General features: G+C 45.2%; 1 protein-coding gene across 4 annotated transcripts in view; it reads right to left on the bottom strand.

The window, feature by feature from the left end:
- Positions 1-9,816: 9,816 nt before the first annotated feature.
- Positions 9,817-17,608, bottom strand: part of SCG5 (secretogranin V) — a 51,046-nt gene continuing 43,254 nt past the window's right edge. For 2 of the 4 annotated variants that reach the window (XM_032856911.1, XM_032856913.1), the window contains exons 5-6: positions 13,792-13,845; positions 9,817-10,395 (exon numbers count right to left, since the gene is read on the bottom strand). In XM_032856911.1, coding sequence (XP_032712802.1) covers positions 10,300-10,395; positions 13,792-13,845 — 150 coding nt within the window. In that variant the 3' untranslated portion in view covers positions 9,817-10,299. Of the gene's footprint in view, positions 10,396-13,791; positions 13,846-16,194; positions 16,467-17,608 lie in introns of those variants that run through there. The other 2 variants (XM_032856910.1, XM_032856909.1) reach the window with 2 other exon arrangements.

The raw sequence follows: 17,608 nt of genomic DNA, 5'->3' as shown, positions 1-17,608 counted from the left end.
TCTATGTTCCTTTCTGTGTTAAAAGGGCTAGAAAGCTAAAAATGACATTAGCTGACTCCCTGGCAGCTAGGATTCTGGGAGCAAACTAGAACACCACCTAGCTACACTTCCACAAGATTTTGAAGATGGAAGACAAGAGAGAGAAACTATGTTTCTGCTGATATTTCTGCTATGAGAAGCAGTAGCTGCAGGCAAACTCAGCATTCCTGTGTCAAGACAATGGCTTTGGGGATGTCATACATCAGTCAGTCATCAAAATGAGAGCAGTCAGCGCTCCGTGATCTCTGGATTCTGGCTATGCTGGTGACCAGGTAAGCCCAGCTGTGGATCCCTGCCCCTTGCCCCTCCACATCTTTAAGTAATTCTGTAATCACCCAATTCCTTGCATCAGATCACTTTGATCTGGGATATCCGGAGTGAAGTCCATGTTTCTTGCACTGAAATCTGACTGATTCTGAATTTGATATCCAAACCAACATTTAATACAGGGGTTGTATTGCGGGGAACTTATCCTCACATCAATGAGATGAGGAAGGGATTACCCTTTGCCAGTTGTCAAATGGACAAGTAAAATTCAGTGGGATGAAATAACTTACTCAAGGCCACATGACTTGTAAATAGCAGAACCCAAGGTCAAATGCCAATCTAATTACAAAGTTTCTGTGCCTAACCACTCCGCTCAGCTGGGATGGTACAGGATCAAGTATGTAACGATTTGCGTACAAACAGCTAAACATTGACTTCTGTATTTTTCTACAAACTACAGGAGGGAAGAGTCTGTATGTTGTACATCTTTGAATAAGACTCCCAAATCCCAGAGCATGGCTTAGTATTGGGTGCCTAGAATAGGTTCTTGGTAAATTATTGCTGAAAGAATAAATGAATGAAGAAAGGATGGTGACATGACAAGTCCTTCTAAGGAAAGTGACCCTGAAAAATGAAAAATTCGTATGATGCCCTCCTTATGGATAAATCACTGTAATTGCCAAGTTGTTTTCATTAAGATGTTTCTCACTCTTCATGTGTTCGGTTGCCTCTGCTAAGAGTTATTGCAAACATTTTTAGGTTTCCTGTGTATACATTTTTGGTTTCTGTTGGTTTCTGTTTCTCAACAAGGTCTACTGCCATATTATTAAATTCATCAAACAATGGAACATTGAGTCTGTTAGGTTGAGCTCTTAGGTCTATCCCATTCCAATTTCCAGCACTGCTTTTCCTAAAAGAATCTTTCCTTCTAACTTATAAGTCAGTATTCTGAAACCCAAATTCAAGGACCTATGTCTACTAGAATCTTCATAAACACCTTGTCTTTGCTCACAAGTTTCAGAAGCCAAGGTGCGCCATCCACATGTCTCTTGCCAATTTTCACCATGGTTCCTTCTGCGCCCATTAGCAATCAAGTTTTCTTTCAGGAAATAGTTATGGTAACTCGGGCCACCCCCTTCTCGCAGGGCCGGTGGCCACCAAATCTGCTATATTTGTACACATTTTATTTTAATTGCCAAACCGAAGTGTATTTTAGAAGGAAATTTGATCCATATGTTTCTGATTCATCCCCAATGAAGTCACCAGACTCTTTGGCGAGAACAGCCCGACAGCCACAAAGTCTTTTCCTTTAGAAACAGTAAATTAAGTAGGTAAAGAGCCAGCATCTTGAATCTCGCCATGTTTAGGCAGTTGGTAAAGCCCAGGCTTCGGGGAATATTACTTTTTTAAGATATACGCCCCTTCAAATAGGTCTGGCTTTCAGTGGACCTCATGAATGCCCTGGACATTCTTCTGAGGAGCGATGGAACTGACTCTTTTCATGGACTTCTCCTTGGGGCTCTCTTCCAGGCCTCTAGGAAAGCTCCCCATCGACTGGCCAAAGTTTCCCAAAGTTTCTTTGTTCTAATTCCCAAAGCTGTTACCAGAGCACTTGACATAGTTCAAGGCGGCGTATGCCCCATTTGCTGCTGACATGGTTCCCAGATATTTCCAGGGTCAGAGGTCATGAGCAGATGAAAGCCTGTGGTGTAACCTGATGCAGAGCCTGCCCACAGATTCGCCCTCAACGTAAGTAGGACCACTATAGTGGTCCGGTCCCCTTCGCTAAGAAATGGGTCACACACAGCACTCCCTGGGGTGCAGCACATTGAGATATTTGGTTAGAATTCTGAATTCTGTGCCCTGACATTTTTTAACTGCTGCCATTGGGCAATGCCTCAGGAAAGAAGGGAGAAGTTTTACTGGCTGGGTGTTAAAGGATTTGAGAATCGTACACACAACTTCATGCCCGTCTGTCAACCCTACCGAAGTAAGAGGTGAAAATACGACCCTTCCCTCTTTATGCACACTCTACATGATCAAACTTCTATAACTTCTTTAAAACATCCCACAGAGTTCATTCTCAGCAGTTACTGCTTTCGTCAGGCCCTTAGCCAGGTCCCAGGAGAGAAAGAAAAAAATTGGGTAGAGTGAGGCAGACATGTGATAAGCAAATAAGGATCTAGTCGCAATGTGTACAGGGGGAAGAGTGTCCAGGAGACCTAAGGGCCAGTTCCAGCTCTGCCACTTCCTAACTGTGGAGGTTTGGTTAAGTCATGTAACCCTTCGGCCTCACATGCTTCATGGGAAAAACGTGAGGAGGGAGGATTAAATGAACCGCGTATATAAAATGTGCTCTGTGTAGATAGTAACACTTCTTATTATGGCCTGTACCAGAGAGTGTATGGAAGCGTGTGTAAGACCTCCCAGGAACACGGAGGAGAGTGCTAAGAGAGCCAGCACTACCTGACTGGGGGGAGAAAATGACCTCTAACCTGACTGTATGTCTAGGGGAAAACTGCTGGGAAGGATATCTACCCACTGCATTGGGGTTCCTATTCTCCCAGGATTAAGCTTTGGTACTCTGACACAGCAAGACAAAGTTGGTAGACGAACCCAACATCGAGTCTGTCTGCTTCACAGGTAGCTTCCAGGGCTCATAAGACCTGGAATTTCTCTGTGCCCTGAAATGTCAGCATTTCTAGTTCCCTGGCTCTTGCCTTTCTGTTCTTTCTTGTCTAGATGACAAACTGGAACAGCCTTCGGCCTCACCTGTACACTGTCCCTAGGGATCTTTCTAAAATACGAACTTGATAATGCCCTGACCCCTTACAGAATCCTCTCAGGACTCTGATCCTTCTCGATAAAGCCTACATCATTCAGTATTACCCATTTGGCTCTCATAATGCAGTCTCTACCCCATAACTTTGCCCAACCTATTACCCTTTACATGACCACCAGACTGAACTCCCCCACGTGCTTTCGTCTACGGTTTTGCACATGTGTGCATGTGTTTCTTTGCCTGAAGCATTCTCCCTCCTGGTTTTGAAAAACTCTTGGAGACTCAGCTTGGGTGTGACCTTCTGGCTTCCTCTCCCGATCCACCCATCGTGGGTCAGCTGCCCCTTTTGTGGGTTCTCGTTATACCTGCACAGATCCTGTGTCTCTTGCTACCCTATCGGGCTCTTGGCACTGTGGGTTCCTTGGGCTCATAAGTCATTTTTGTCTCCCACCTGGCACGGCCATGATGCCTGAGGTATTAGTGAATGAATCACAGAACCTCAGAAAGAATCTCCACTCTCCTCTCCACCCGTACGTGCGGAAATCCTCTCTGCAGAGAGTCAACCGGGTGCCCCATGGAAGGGCTCTTTCCAATGCCAGCTTCTCTAGTATCGTGGATCCCAGTGTCCTGAGAGAGGGCATAACTAGACCTAGTTTAATTCTGAGGGGTCCTTGGAGGGAGGGCGACGGAAGAGGCTGGCAGGGTGGCACATACCAGACCAGTTCTGCCAGCTTCCAGAACTGGATTGTCCTCTAGAAGGCAGCTGTGACTGGGCATTCAGCATGTTTTAACTTCACAGCCTGGCTCCAGAGCCCCACATCAGCCATCCGGTGGACTGAGTCTGGCATCTCACTAGATAACTGTCTAGACATTAGGCAAGGCCAAGTTTCAGTGGTAACGCTATGGCAAGAAATGCCTGCGGCGGCTGACGGTGCTCAGGCAATCCCCGCTCCCCCATTCCAGACTGATGACGGACCCTGGGGTTCTTAGGCAATTGTTTGGAGGAGCCCTGGGGAGGGAGATTCTGGACCACCTGCCGGGGATATGCTTGAACAATTACTGAATACATAAAAGACTGCTGGGTTTATGGAGTTGTTCTTGCTGATCGCACAGTGCCGAGGAACCCAGTAGCCCACCAGGTGCTCCTCGCAGCTTGCATGCTCTCATGGACAGCTCCCTCTGCCCCCTTACAATAAGTGTTTGCTGACTCCCACCACCATTGCTAGAAAAGGGCTCCAGGTAAGGTCTGGAGAAACAGGTGCTATTCTTGGGTGTCAGAGAAAGAGCAGGAACTATTTTGTTTTCTTTTGCTTCAGTTTTGTAGTAAGAATGAGATCACCCACCCTAGAAATGGGGGCTTTCACAGATGAGGTAATAACTGGGCTTTGGACGGGAGCTGCTGCAACATTCTGCCCAATGGTACGCCAGCTTGGCACCCTCTGCCTCCATCGTCTTTATTTCCCCTTCCATTGGACCCCACAACGCCACCGCCGAAACGTTCACCTTTCACACCACGCTGGCTTCCTTGGTCTAGCTTTACTGCCGCTGCCTTCGTATCTCTTCTCCCCACACACTTACCTTATACCTCTATCAGTATTTGCTACAAGTCATTTAATGAAAACTCCCCAGAAGTGTGCTTCTCAACCGTTCCCCACCCACATCCCCTACTATTTTTTCTTTCTTTTCTGTGCCTGCCTCCAAGCCGTAAGTGTAATGGTCAACCCCACCCTTCCCTCCCCCACGGCACCCTAAGGATTCTGACAACTGCCCTGCAGAGGTCCCAGGAGGACTGACTTCCTCTAGCCATCTACCTGACATTTGCTGTTTTCAATAAACGTTGCTGTATTCAATAAACATTTCTGTTTTCTTGGCTCCCTTGTCCCTCTGGGCCAAGGCGGTGGCACCTTAGTGATCGCCCTGTGATGCTGTGGCAGATACAGAAGAACTGGAGACTTCTGGTCCCAGGGCCCCATGCCTCTGGCTGTGGCTGTTATCTATGACATTTCTCAGGGAAGCTTGGTATCTCTGAGAGATTTCAAAGGAAGGGGGAGGAAGAAAGGATGGTTCTGTTGCCCTTTGTGTCTACCTGAGTAAATAGGAAAAGTCCTCTCTCTCTCTCTCCTGGCAGCCAGAATGGAGGTAATTCTCTTCTAGAACGCTCCCATTGTAAACTCCTCCAGTGCTAGGGTGGCCTGCCCTCTCCATGCTGTGTTAACTGTTCCCTGAGGTCTCCTGATGGTTATGCCCACAGTGGGAGTTCAATCTGATGGTAATGGTGCTAGCGCTTAGGCCTTACATTCTGGCCCATGTTAAGTATTCTTTTTTCTTCCTTCTTTCATCTTCTTTAGTTCACTGTGTGTGTGTGTTGGGAACAGATGGTGGGAAGAAATAACAACCTTCCTGGCTTTTAAGATCTTTGGCTGGAGGGGCACCTGGGTGGCTCAGTGAGTTAAGCCTCTGTCTTCTGCTCAGGTCATGGTCTCAGGGTCCTGGGATCAAGCACCGTGTCGGGCTCTCTGCTCAGCAGGGAGCCTGCTTCCAACTCTCTCTCTCTGCCTGTCTCTCTGCCTACTTGTGATCTCTGTCTGTGTCAAATAAATAAAATCTTAAAAAAAAAAAAAAAAAAGATCTTTGGCTGGAGCATGGCAGAAAAACTGACAGATCCCAGAGGTGAGTTAATGACCCAGCTCCCAGGAGAATCAATGGGTTTCTTCTGTAGATGCAGCCCAGTCTCCCCCAGAAAGAAATGGCCCTTTTGAATCGATCAGTCTGATGAAGGTCTCCCTTCTTTACTGCTTCAAGTCACCTTCCACTTTCTATGAGACTCCCATCTCCACCCAGGGACTCTGACCCCTCACCATCACCACCACCAGATTTTCTCTTCTGGGAAGACACTGCTAGGTCCCTGCACAGAATTTCCAGGGAAATTCTCTTCATTAATCTTCCTGTTTGGTTCCTCACTTTTTCCATAGCCTTCTCTGATAAAACTTTATACCTTATCCTACATTGTTATTTCTAGGTCAATGCTTACCATGCATAAACTACTCTTATATTTAAACCATTAATTGTGATTGTGTTGTAGAAACTTCCAAATAATCACAAATGTAGAGACAGAAGTACAACAAATCTCCATGTACCATGACCCAACCTCAACAGTTATCAGTTTATGCCCAAACTTGATCTATACCTCCAATACCCCTCCCACCATCATTACCAGTGGCTTATTTTAAAGGACTCCAAGACAGCTTATCATCTATAAACAAGTCAGAATTTATCCCCAAGAAATGAGAGCTCTTTTAAAATATATATATATATAACCATAATACTCTGTATTACCAAATATCCAGTCTGTCACTAGTCAATTGTCTCTTCAATGTCTTTTTCATTTGATTTGAGTCGGGATTCAAATAAGACTCACACATTGTATTTGGTTTGTTGTGTCTCTTAAGTCTTTTAACATCTATAATAGCTCCCCCCACAACCTTTTGTTTCCATCGCTGCCATTCATTCATTCATAAAAGCTAGGTCCCTTGTCCTATAGTCTCCCCCATTCTAGATTTTGGTGACTGCTTCTCAGCGGTGTGTTTACCGTGTTTTTCTACTCCCTGTGCTTGCTATTGGCAGAGACTTCGATCTAGAGGTTTGTGATAAATTGTTATGGCAAGAATATTTTGTAGACATTGCTTCTCACTAGTCAACCACAGAAGGCACATAATCTCCATCTCTCCTTGATCTGATTTTCCGGTGGGTTCAGATGCTGCTGGCCTGATATAGCCATTAGGAATTGACTTCTTGGTTTTTCACCCACTGTTGTAGAAGCCATTGATAATGATTGACCATGATGATGCCCTTTTGAAATCCACATGAGAGAAGTTATTCTGTCCTCTTCTTTCTTTCTCAAGGGCCCCTCATGACAAATTTTTATATTCCGCAGTGACTGCTGATGTGGCTCACACCATGCTACTCTTGATAGTGATTTCTAACCTTTTGAGGGTCACAGATCCCTTTGAGAATTATAACTTTATAAGAAGAAGATAAAGAACATATATGCATGGGCCGTCAGGAGTCCAATTAGTGGCAGAATATCTTGGAACTCAAGTTAACCCTGCACTCTACAAACTTGTGGTACAGCTTTGACTTTGTACAGAACCTGGGAACCTTGATCTTCCCCTCTCTAATTTGACTTTATCTCTCGCATTGATGATTCTGTCTTTTGTTCCCTGACTTCATGGTTTTTCCACTTCTTCAAGTCCATTGGTCTTTAGCTCCACTCAATTCTAACTACTTTTTTGTAGTTGTCTCAACTGAGACATTTACGGTCATTTGAAAATTTTCCTTTGTCAAGAATCCAAACTCCCCTCCTCCACCTCTAACTGCCAACTCCTTGACTTGACTTTGGTCCACATGATTTCCTACATTCTTTTGACTTCTCAAATCACTGGTCTCTGCCCAATACATTATAACAAAGTCTCACATCTATGACAGGGCATCTCTGTGTGACTTTCTCTGAGGGTTTCAGATCTTTGACTTGTTTATGTTCTACCATGGGGCCCACTCTCTTGTCTGCCATCTGCTTTTCTTCCAAAGGTGCTGAGAGTAGCAATGCTGTCAGGGTCCTTATAAATTCAGACTAAGTTAAACTGGTCTCTTGGAGCAGTTCACCTTCTTCCAGTCATCTTTTCCTACTCCCCTATTTCTTTGTTACTCAGATGTTGTTCATGGACCATCATGAACATCATCTCCTAGCAGTAGCATCAGCATCTCCTAGAAACTTCTAAGTAATGCAAAATCTAAGGCTTATCCTGGTTCTATTGCATCAGAGTGTGTATTTTTAAGAATAGCTCCAAGTGAATCCTATTCACATGAATAATCAAGAACTACCATCCTATCTGTTCTCCACCTTGGTCGTTCCAAATTTTTCTCACAGTACTTAATTCTTGATTGCCCCGATGGATGACTCTATCAGGCAAGGTCCAATCAGGAAAATGGAAAGCACTCTAAAGATTTCAAACGAAGGAATTTAACATAGAAAATGGGTCACAAGGTGATGGAGGGGCCAGGAAGCCACACAGGGTGGGGGAAATAACCCGGGGATGACCAATATGGCAGAAGCCATGGCCTCCTCCTGCTACAGGGACCAGGGGAGGCAACATGACTGGAGCCCAGATAGCATGCTCACCTAGCAGGAGTTGCATCCTTAGAGAAGATGCAGCTCCTGGGAGAGAAAGCACAATATCTTGGTTCCTTCCATTCTTTCATCCTCTCCTCTCCTCTCAGTGACCTCACATTAGATGTGGACAGAGCGCTGCCGACAAGAGAGTCTTGGAAACCCAACCTGCCTTTCAGAGAACAACAGGGCACATCTGAGGGCAAACAGGCCAAACACAGGCACAATGACCTTACCTCCTCCTGCTTCACCTACACTTCCGTCTTCCCGGTCTCAAAACATCTGCTTTTAGCCATTGTTCTTTCTTTCTGTCCAATCACAGAAAAAGAGATATCCTTTGGTTTTTCTGTGAGAGTTAAAACTGGTAGGAAAAAATAACTAAACGCCAACAAAACACAAGATTCATGGGGTGAGCCCTCCCAGCTCCGCAGGGCTCTAGGACAAGTGGGAATGATCTTTGGGAATCTGGTGGCCAGGGCGCTTCGGAAATCATGCTGTGAAATGTGGGGAAACTGCCTGCAGAAGCTCTCTAGAAAAAAATGTGTCCTGCTATGAAAAAGATGCCAATGCCTTTCTTGATTTTTATAAATGATCATAACAGACTCACATGTTAACTAAAGACAATTTAGGCTCTTCCTGTTAGATAAATCGCCGACGTTCCGACTTAATGTGCACTCATTAAAATTAAAACCAAGAATGATCCATCTTCCTCCCTCAGTGCCTCCTCACTGCTGTCTCCTTCTCAGAGACCAGGGGGCTGAGGCCAGTGATCTCAGAGCCTGAAACTGTTGTCTTCTTTATAGTGAAGGGTGGTAAAGGACGCGGAAGTAATCTCACAGGTGTGCTGAATCCTGCCAGCCTTCCACTAAATTGGCCTTCTGACTTGGGAGGATTCAGCTGAATGAAAACTGCCCACCTTTTCAGAAATAGGCTGGGGAGGGACACCTGGGTGGCTCAGTCTTTTAAGCATCTGCCTTCGGCTCAGCTCATGATCCCAGGGTCGTAGAAATGAGTCCTACATTGGACTCCCTGCTCAGTGGAGAGTCTGCTTTTCCCTCTCCCTCTGCTGCAGCCCCTGCTTGTGCTCTCGTTCTCTCTCTCAAATAAATCTTAAAACAAAAAACAAAAAACAAACAAACTGAGGAGCCCACTGGTCACCCAGAGCGGAGCTGACTGACCAACTCTAAGCTCACTGAAAGAGGTTTTGTGACCCGGATTGTAGGCTCTGCCGCCTGAGAACCTTGGTGGTGTCAGCCCGAGTCCCCAGTGTGCCCGCAGAGCCCAGCCCTGTGCCTGGCATGTGGCAGAAACCCGATATTTGATGAACAGACACAATAACTCAAAGACCTCTGTCACCATGTACTGACAAGTACCTGTTCCAGCTTTTCACGGAAGCCAGGAGTCTCGGTCCCGCCATCTGTAAAATGGAGTCATGGTGCCAGCCCCCATTTACTTCACAGTATGAGTGTTCAGACCAGATAAGATCGTATCTGGGAGTTTGTTCTAGTAAGCAAATAAATTGTTTTTATAATGACCTAAATAAAAAAGCTTCCCACACCAGTGCTCGCATACACATTTATTAAGATGTAGCCAAGTGAAATGTGTCTGCTCCTCCTCTTGAGCGCAGTCTCCTTTACTGACGTGTAACGATGCCCAAGGGCTGGGGGAACTACATAATCAAAATCAAATGCCAGCTTTTCACAGACTCGGCCAAAAAAGTGTGGCCCAAAACACCATTTTAAACTGCAAGAACTCCGAGAACATTTCATTCATAGTCTTTCTTTTTACTGTTGGTGATATAGACACTTTAATTTTAATGCCCACTATAGATTTACATTTAAAAAGAAAAAAGCTCTTCTTCTAATTTAGTAGAAAGCGGAGCTGTCCGCGTGAAGGACAATACAATATCAAAATACAGCTGCTTCTCATCCGTACTAGTCTAAATTAGAAACATGCTGCCGTTCACAGGGGCTTTAATCACATGTGCACATAAGCCATACCGAGGGCTAACAGGCAGTGTGGGTTTCTACCCAGCATCTTCACTTTATTCTGGGTCCTTATCCTCTTCGGAAAAATGGGGGACCGACTTCTTGGCGACCACATTGTCCAGTCTCTGTCCTTGTAGGTATGGATTGACACTCTGAAAAAAAATATGGTTTGGTATTATACGTGAACGTCAGATAGAGACATCTCACAAAAGACGTGACGTGAGTGAGAATTGCTTCTGGTCTATTGGGTTAGAAACAAGGGAACAATGGTACCTACCACCTACCTAGTGATTACTCCAATACATCTACAGTACCTCAGCATATGACAGATGTGTTTAACTGTGTCCTTCACGCAACCAACAAGTTCTTTATCAGATGCAATATGTCTCGCTCCTGCTTCTTGGCACAAAGATTTGGCGTGAACCAGCTAATAAGTTCTCACTACTTAGATGCCAAGCCCCATTCAAAATAACATTATTATTCTATGGCCTTCTTTAGTGGGAGAGAGCATAGGAAACGCATTAAATTAGAAGAACGTTCTATTAGACCAGAAACAAGCCGGAATTAGCGTCTGCAGACTGGTCATAGGACATCCCGTTGAGGTTTGGATGTGAACTAGTAATTGGTGCTTTACAACATAGTATTTAGCAAGCAGAAAGAATTTCAGAAGTTTTGGAAGATATTTGTTTATTGAAGTCACCTTCTGGTAACTGAACAATAATATAAGGAAGTAGCAACGGTTGCAAACGGTCAGCAATCCCAAGTCCCCGTGAATGAAGGGTGGCAGTTCACAGGTGGGTCTCTCTTGCCAATGGGACCTTGTCTGCCTTGGCTCTTCTGAAGGGTGAGCAGGTCATTCTCCAAAAGGAATGGACCCTTATTTGTAAATGTCTTCCCACATTCTCACAGCTAAAGCCATGCATCATGAAAGGCCCTACTCACCCAGCAGAAATGCATTACGAACAAGCTGAGATTTACAAAGCGTGGGATGTCTTCAAATCTGAGAAAGGATACGTCACCAAAACACAGTACTTTGCTGGGAAGGCATCTTTAAAATACTTAAAATAATGAAAATACTTTTTGCAGCAGCAATGGTCCGCTAGAATGGCCTGGCTTACTCCTGAGAGTCATGTAAGAACCTCCGGGTAGATGAAGCAAGTGGAGAATGGAAAAGTGTACTCAACACCATGAATGTCTTCATTGTTTTTTAGTAATAATATTTATTCTGAAAATTCTAAGATATTAAAAAGGGCATGAGATTTTCATATTTATCAAGTATGGGAATAAAATGTTGATAAACCCTTTAAATAAGATCAGTACTAGATTTCAAATATTAACAGAGACATCTTAACAAGAGTTTGCAAAGGTGACCATTTTTTTTGTATAAAGGGGAATTGACCTTTTCCTCATGAAGCAACTCGGAATTCAATTGGGTTTGAGTGAATCCAGAAAGTTACATAAAACCCACCAAGGGGTCTGTTGTAACTCCAGGGAGGATACCTCATGGGAAAGGGACTTTCACAAGAGAAAGTCCTTCTCCCAGACCCAGAAAATGACAAATATTGGAGGGCAGGTGAAGTAAATTAATGAGGAAGCAAAGGGAGCAATCATTTGAGCTTTTTTGATAAATGTTCATTAGTACTGAATCCTATACATAAGAGGAATAATATTAATGATACTTGATCCTCTGAAGAAATCAATACACTTATATATTTGTCTTCTCTCCTGGGTGAGAGAAACTGGCTAGGTTACAGAGAGATCTTCTTTCTATTTCCTAACTAGAAGAACCACTAGGATCAGATGTTTGATCTTGATGTCCCTTCGAAATCACTGGAGAAGGCCTTGGTGATTGGTGCACTTGAGGAAGTAAGTAAATTCTTTAGTTAAGTGGAAACATCACCTGAGGCTTTCAATGAGGTGGAAGTATCACCTGAAGCAAGTTCTGTTACCCCATGGGTCCTGAGAGGGTCAGGATTTATGGCACGGCCATGAGTTTTTGTTACTGTCTGAGAATTGGAAGAACTTGATACCACTGGGTCAAAATGACCCTTATTTTCATAAATTCTGAGCCTTTCCTATGTGGAGGAAGTTGAGGCCAAAGTACAATCCTTTATAACATGTGTCCTAGCCAGAATTCTGAGTTTTGGTAATCACGGGTCTCATGGAAAAACGACCTAAATCCTGACCCACGGTCATTAACCAAGTCAGGGCAAAAGGAATGGTGAGCCAGGAAATAGAGACAATTAAAGCTTCATGCTAAGTTATTCATTTTGGGTTGGTCATTGGTCTTATTTGGCAATGTTCTTGTTGTGCCACGGGGAGATATTCAAGCCGTCCTACTGGTAAATTATGTGTATTCTGAGCTCCTGAAATAGAATTTCTTGATGTTCTCTCAAGACCACAATATATCCTTTGGACCCTCTCTGCCACCACTGGCCATCGGAAACTGTGATCACCAAGAAAAACCCCTAATAACCCTATGAACTCTTGGGAAGAAGATCTGTCAATTAATGTTACAACCAGAAAATCGACACCTCCTCGAGCACCCCGACCGGATCCAGCAAAACCATGCAGGACGGCCACAACTACCACTGTCCAGATCCCCAGATGTTGCCAGGATCCAGGCACTTGCTGTTCCAAAAAAACAGTCAGTGGCCTTGGGTCTACGGCTTGGTTTGCGTATCTAACATGTTACTCTCTGGCAGCACTATGCCACGGAAAAACAGATCTTGAACTTCCTCCTCCACCTGATCAGAAGAAGGCAGGGGACCAGGCACTTCTGTCCACGAGGGCACCAGTGGATTATCAGAACAGACACTGACCACTGATTCAGTCTCCAGGACATAAAATGCACTGGGAACTCAGAGCAAACTTGACCCTCAGCTCTACAAGAGGCAACACCACAGCAGCTCGATGGGCAACACCCAGACCGACGTGCCACCCTGGGCAGCCCCAAGATGGTAAATACCTAAGCCTGCCAGCAAATTCACCAGCCAGCAAGCAAATACGGCAGATCTCATGGACTGGACATTAGTCTGGCTAGGCGAAGAAAAAGGTATGCAGGAGGAATGAAGTTTGGTCATCTCCTCTTTTGCCCCTACATTCCTTCAGAATTACTGCCCGGAGCTTGCCGTGCGGCAAGCGCTTCCCTGTTCCTGTCTTGTGTTTTAATATAATTGGTGCAGATGTGTGAGCAGTTGCCCCCAGCAGCCGAGAGCCCCTCTGGGGACAGACACCCTCATGGGCTCCCTGAATTCCCACAACCCACGGGCTGGATGCAATCCACATTTCGCAAATGCGATGGAGGTGGCGAGATCACCAGAAAGGAGGGCTCCTCGAGGAACCATGTGCTAAATCGTGGGCAAGCCAACGCAGGAGACAAGGGCATGGACCTTGCTCTCCCGGGACCCCAGTCGTGCCCTCCCAGGATGGCACATGAAAGGCTTCAGCTATTTTCCAACAACGGAGAACGAGTTACACTCTGGGAAAGTTACAACTCTGGGAACGCTCCAGGTGTCCCACCCATAGCCCAGCCAGCCACACGTTACCCTCCGCTTTCGTGTCTGTCCTCCCTTCATCTTCTCATAAAGGAGTTTCTTGTTCTAGAATGGGGAGAAAAAGAAGACACAAATGCATAAGTATGGATCAAATTTGGTGAACGTCTATTTTAGAAGCAATACTGGTGTGTCCCCCTGGATATTTGCATACGCATATTTTGGAAACAAAGCTAGATGAAAGGAATGTCGTGTCAGAAAGATAGACCACAAGAGAAAAGCTGGTGGTTGTGTAGCTTTTAATAAAGTTCTATGCAATGCCCCGAGGCACCCCAGTGTCACCAACAATCATATAAACAGGAAAATACGACATTCTAAAACACACGGGGCACGGGAAACTCAGCTCCTCAGTTTGAACAACCTTTGTTTAAAACAAACAGTTTTATCTCATTTTGCATTTGTATCCAACTCCCTTTTTATGAGCTGTACACATAAACTGTTCTCTAGAGGAGTGTCTGACTATTAATAACAATCCTCTATGTAAATAAATGAGACATTCTGACTTCGACGACCTTTCCTCCTGTGGCTTCAGTCAGTGTGTGCCCCCAGTCAAGACAATCGGAAAACCATTTGGTCTATAACATTTTTAATAGAGTGAACCTTTTAAAAACTGCCAAAAAACTTCTTGGCAGGAGGAAAGCGATGTTGGGGGAAGAAAAAAAGCAGGCTCTGTTACCACAGTTTGTATAAGTGTTTCCACATATTGCTGTATTTCAAACACATAGTGGGCTTAAATGAGCTCTAGAATATCAGACACATGCTCTGCAGATTTTTCTTCTACTGAAATTATAAAAGACAGAACACTTAATCTGAAGGCAGAACGGGAGAAGGGCCATTGGGGGGACATATTTGTGTTGTTTTTTTAATTGGATCTTTTTCATCAGAAGGGAAATAATGTATAAAAGAGATGATTCATCTTACTCTAAATAAAATATACTGACTTTTTTTTTTTTAAAGAGATGACAGCGTTCTGTTAGGAACAAGTTTTTACAATGTTTCTATCCTCTGAACTGTTTGGATATAGTGTCCTTTTTTTTTAAATGGGAGATTTGGAAATGAAAATGACAAATGCCAAGAATGAGCTTCATAATTTTCATGTTCATTAAAATCTACCCCACCCGCAATTTACAATGCGTATCTCTTGCCCAGCCTCAACTATGCAGGGAGATGGCGCCAGGGAGTGAAGGGGCCTCCGCTGCTGGAAAGGCCAGTACTGGCCGCAGCCTTGGTCTCCCGCTCACTTGGGGAACTGGTCAATCTAATACTGGAAGGGAGAAAAGGCAGAAGCGCAGAACACACCCTCGAAGAATGAGCACATCGCCGTGAGGCTCGTTCTTGTCGTCTGCATTGCCTTTCCGGGGACGTAACCACTCCTGTTGCACAGAGAACGTCTGGGAGCTTGTGCCAAGGCTGGGGGGGGGGGGGGGGGGGGAGACTGGGGGCGAGGACAGAGGCTCTTCCTGTGTCTCATCAGGGTCCGGGGCCTGAGTGCGTGGGAGGGCACGCGGCCTGGAGCCAGGAGGGTGGGTGGGGCAGCCCCTCTGCCGGGCCTAAGCTCCACTGCGCCACCAGCAGGGCGAAAGCAGCGTCGTTGTCGTTCGTCTCCTTTAGAAGGTCCTGGGGCAGATGATACCCACGAAGAGACTTCCTTCTAAAAGAAGTGCAAAAAGTCTAGCAAGCCTTCCTCTCAGAGATGGTCCCTGGGTTTGCCTAAGAGCCAGGGTTAGGATTAGCTGGGATGAAGCTTTCCCACGCGTGCATGGAAGGGCCTGGGGCATTCCTGACTAGCTCTGCTATTGAATGGTTTGGAAGGTGAAGACTGGCAGCGCTCAGCCCCCTCCCCTGACACCCATTCCTTGTAGGTGGGGTGGGGTTGGGGGAGTGGTGAGCCTGTTTTCCACATGAGTTTCAGGTTCAAGTTCACAAAAAGGGCTTTCCATTGTCCCATCGAGATTTTGGACAATTGCTCAGATCTTGGTTTCAAATTCCATTCCTAAATGGAACCAGGGACACTTCTCCAAGGTCTGATTCCAGGGCTAAGGCAGGGAAAGTTCGAGGATCAATGAAGCTAGAATACCTAATTGTGCCATAAAGTAAGAACATGCTCAGAAAGTGGTGAGTCACGTCAAAAGGACAGAGAAGCCAGCTAGGAGACTCCCACTAGCTAAATCTAGGACAGTCTGAACACCAAAACAACCGAATCCATGTTGATAATAAATAAATAAACGTTTAAATACATAAATGAATAAATGGGGGAGGAGGGGAGACCCTTGCTTAGAGCAGAATGCCCACCAATAAATGTAGAATGAGTAACAGAGTTGAAAAATCACCCTTTGACAACTACCATGATTCTGGCGGGTATCATCAATGGAGACTAAAATTGTTGACTACAAGGTTCCATGGGGAGAGAACATGTATACAGTCTGAAAGTATCTCCCGACAGATTATTAATTTTAAGGGGGAAAAATAGTAATTTTACACTTGAGAAACCTGGCCGACATCACTTAGACTAGGTCACTACCAAATCTGGGACAAAGTGGCATCACGTGTCTTCTGATGTCAGCAGTAACAGCAATTATCACAGAAAGGCATAACTCAAGGCTAATCATATGGAGACATGAGGAAAACCCCAAGTGTAGAGGGTGCAACTCTTCAGGCAGGCTGAGGTCCTGAAAGACAAAGAAAGGCAGAGAGGGTCCTTGTTGCCCCACTTCTTTTTTGGCTCAGGCTCTGGCTGTGATCAACTGCTTCCGGGAGGAAGCGACCCTATTCACCCCAGCGGGCTGATGAAAAGCTATGAAAAGCACTTGGAAAGGAGAAACATTGGCTTTTCAAGAGAACCCTTTCCTGAGTAGCAGTGAGCAATTACTGGGTGAAGGAGGGGGCGACTGCGACCTACGGTGGCCAGTCTTTGGGCATAGCCCCTCGACACTGGGAGCACACACACTGTCAAAAAGGCAGTCGATACTAGACAGGACTCGATGAGACCCCTGTGCAGGGCACATTATGAGCCATGAGCCATGAAAGATAAGGGACCAGTTGTTTTGTTTTGTTTTTTTAAGATTCTATTTATTCATTAGGCACAAGCAGGGGGAGAGGCAGAGGGAGAGGGAGAAGCAGGCTCCCCACTGAGCAGGGGGCCCGATGTGGGACTCGATCCCAGGATCTTGGGATCATGACCTGAGCTGAAGGTAGACATTTAACCACCTTGGCACCCCAAGGAATCAGTTTTTAAAGGACTCTAGGAGTCAGGCGGTTCAGTTCGAACCCAGCTCTGTTGGTCATCAGCTCTGTGCTGTTGGGCAGGCTACCCATGCCCCCTAAGCCTGGATTTTCTCATCTGTAAAATGGGAGTGATCGGGATGGGCAGATCGAATGAGATAATTCATGTACAGTATTTAGCACGATGTCTGGCACACAGTAGGTGCTCAATAAATATTACTATTCATCACCATACAATAAAATGCAATGACTATTACTCTTCGTCTTCATTCCCGTCATCGAACAGAGGGCCTGGAAGGCATGTGATGTGCATTTGTCCAATGTGTCTTGATGCATTAACAAAGAGAAAGTAATGCAGGAAACAAGACAGACGCTGATGTTTATAATATGTGAATCACTGCTAAAGACCTAGCTGAGCTCTAGCTAATGTCAGAAACAGGCAAATGTTATTAGCATATAAGGAATCACAGTGTTGTGTGCCATTCTCTTGTGCAAGAACATTACTTTGTTAACTTACAATCCCCTGGAGCTTAGGACAAGCTTGAGACCATCATTCTATATAAACGGTGAGGAAGGTCTCGCAACCCCA

This window comes from Lontra canadensis, unplaced genomic scaffold, assembly GCF_010015895.1.
Source record: "Lontra canadensis isolate GAN:19392208 unplaced genomic scaffold, GSC_riverotter_1.0 scaffold12, whole genome shotgun sequence".
Classification (NCBI taxonomy): domain Eukaryota; kingdom Metazoa; phylum Chordata; class Mammalia; order Carnivora; family Mustelidae; genus Lontra; species Lontra canadensis.
This window is presented reverse-complemented; position numbering and strand designations above follow the sequence as displayed.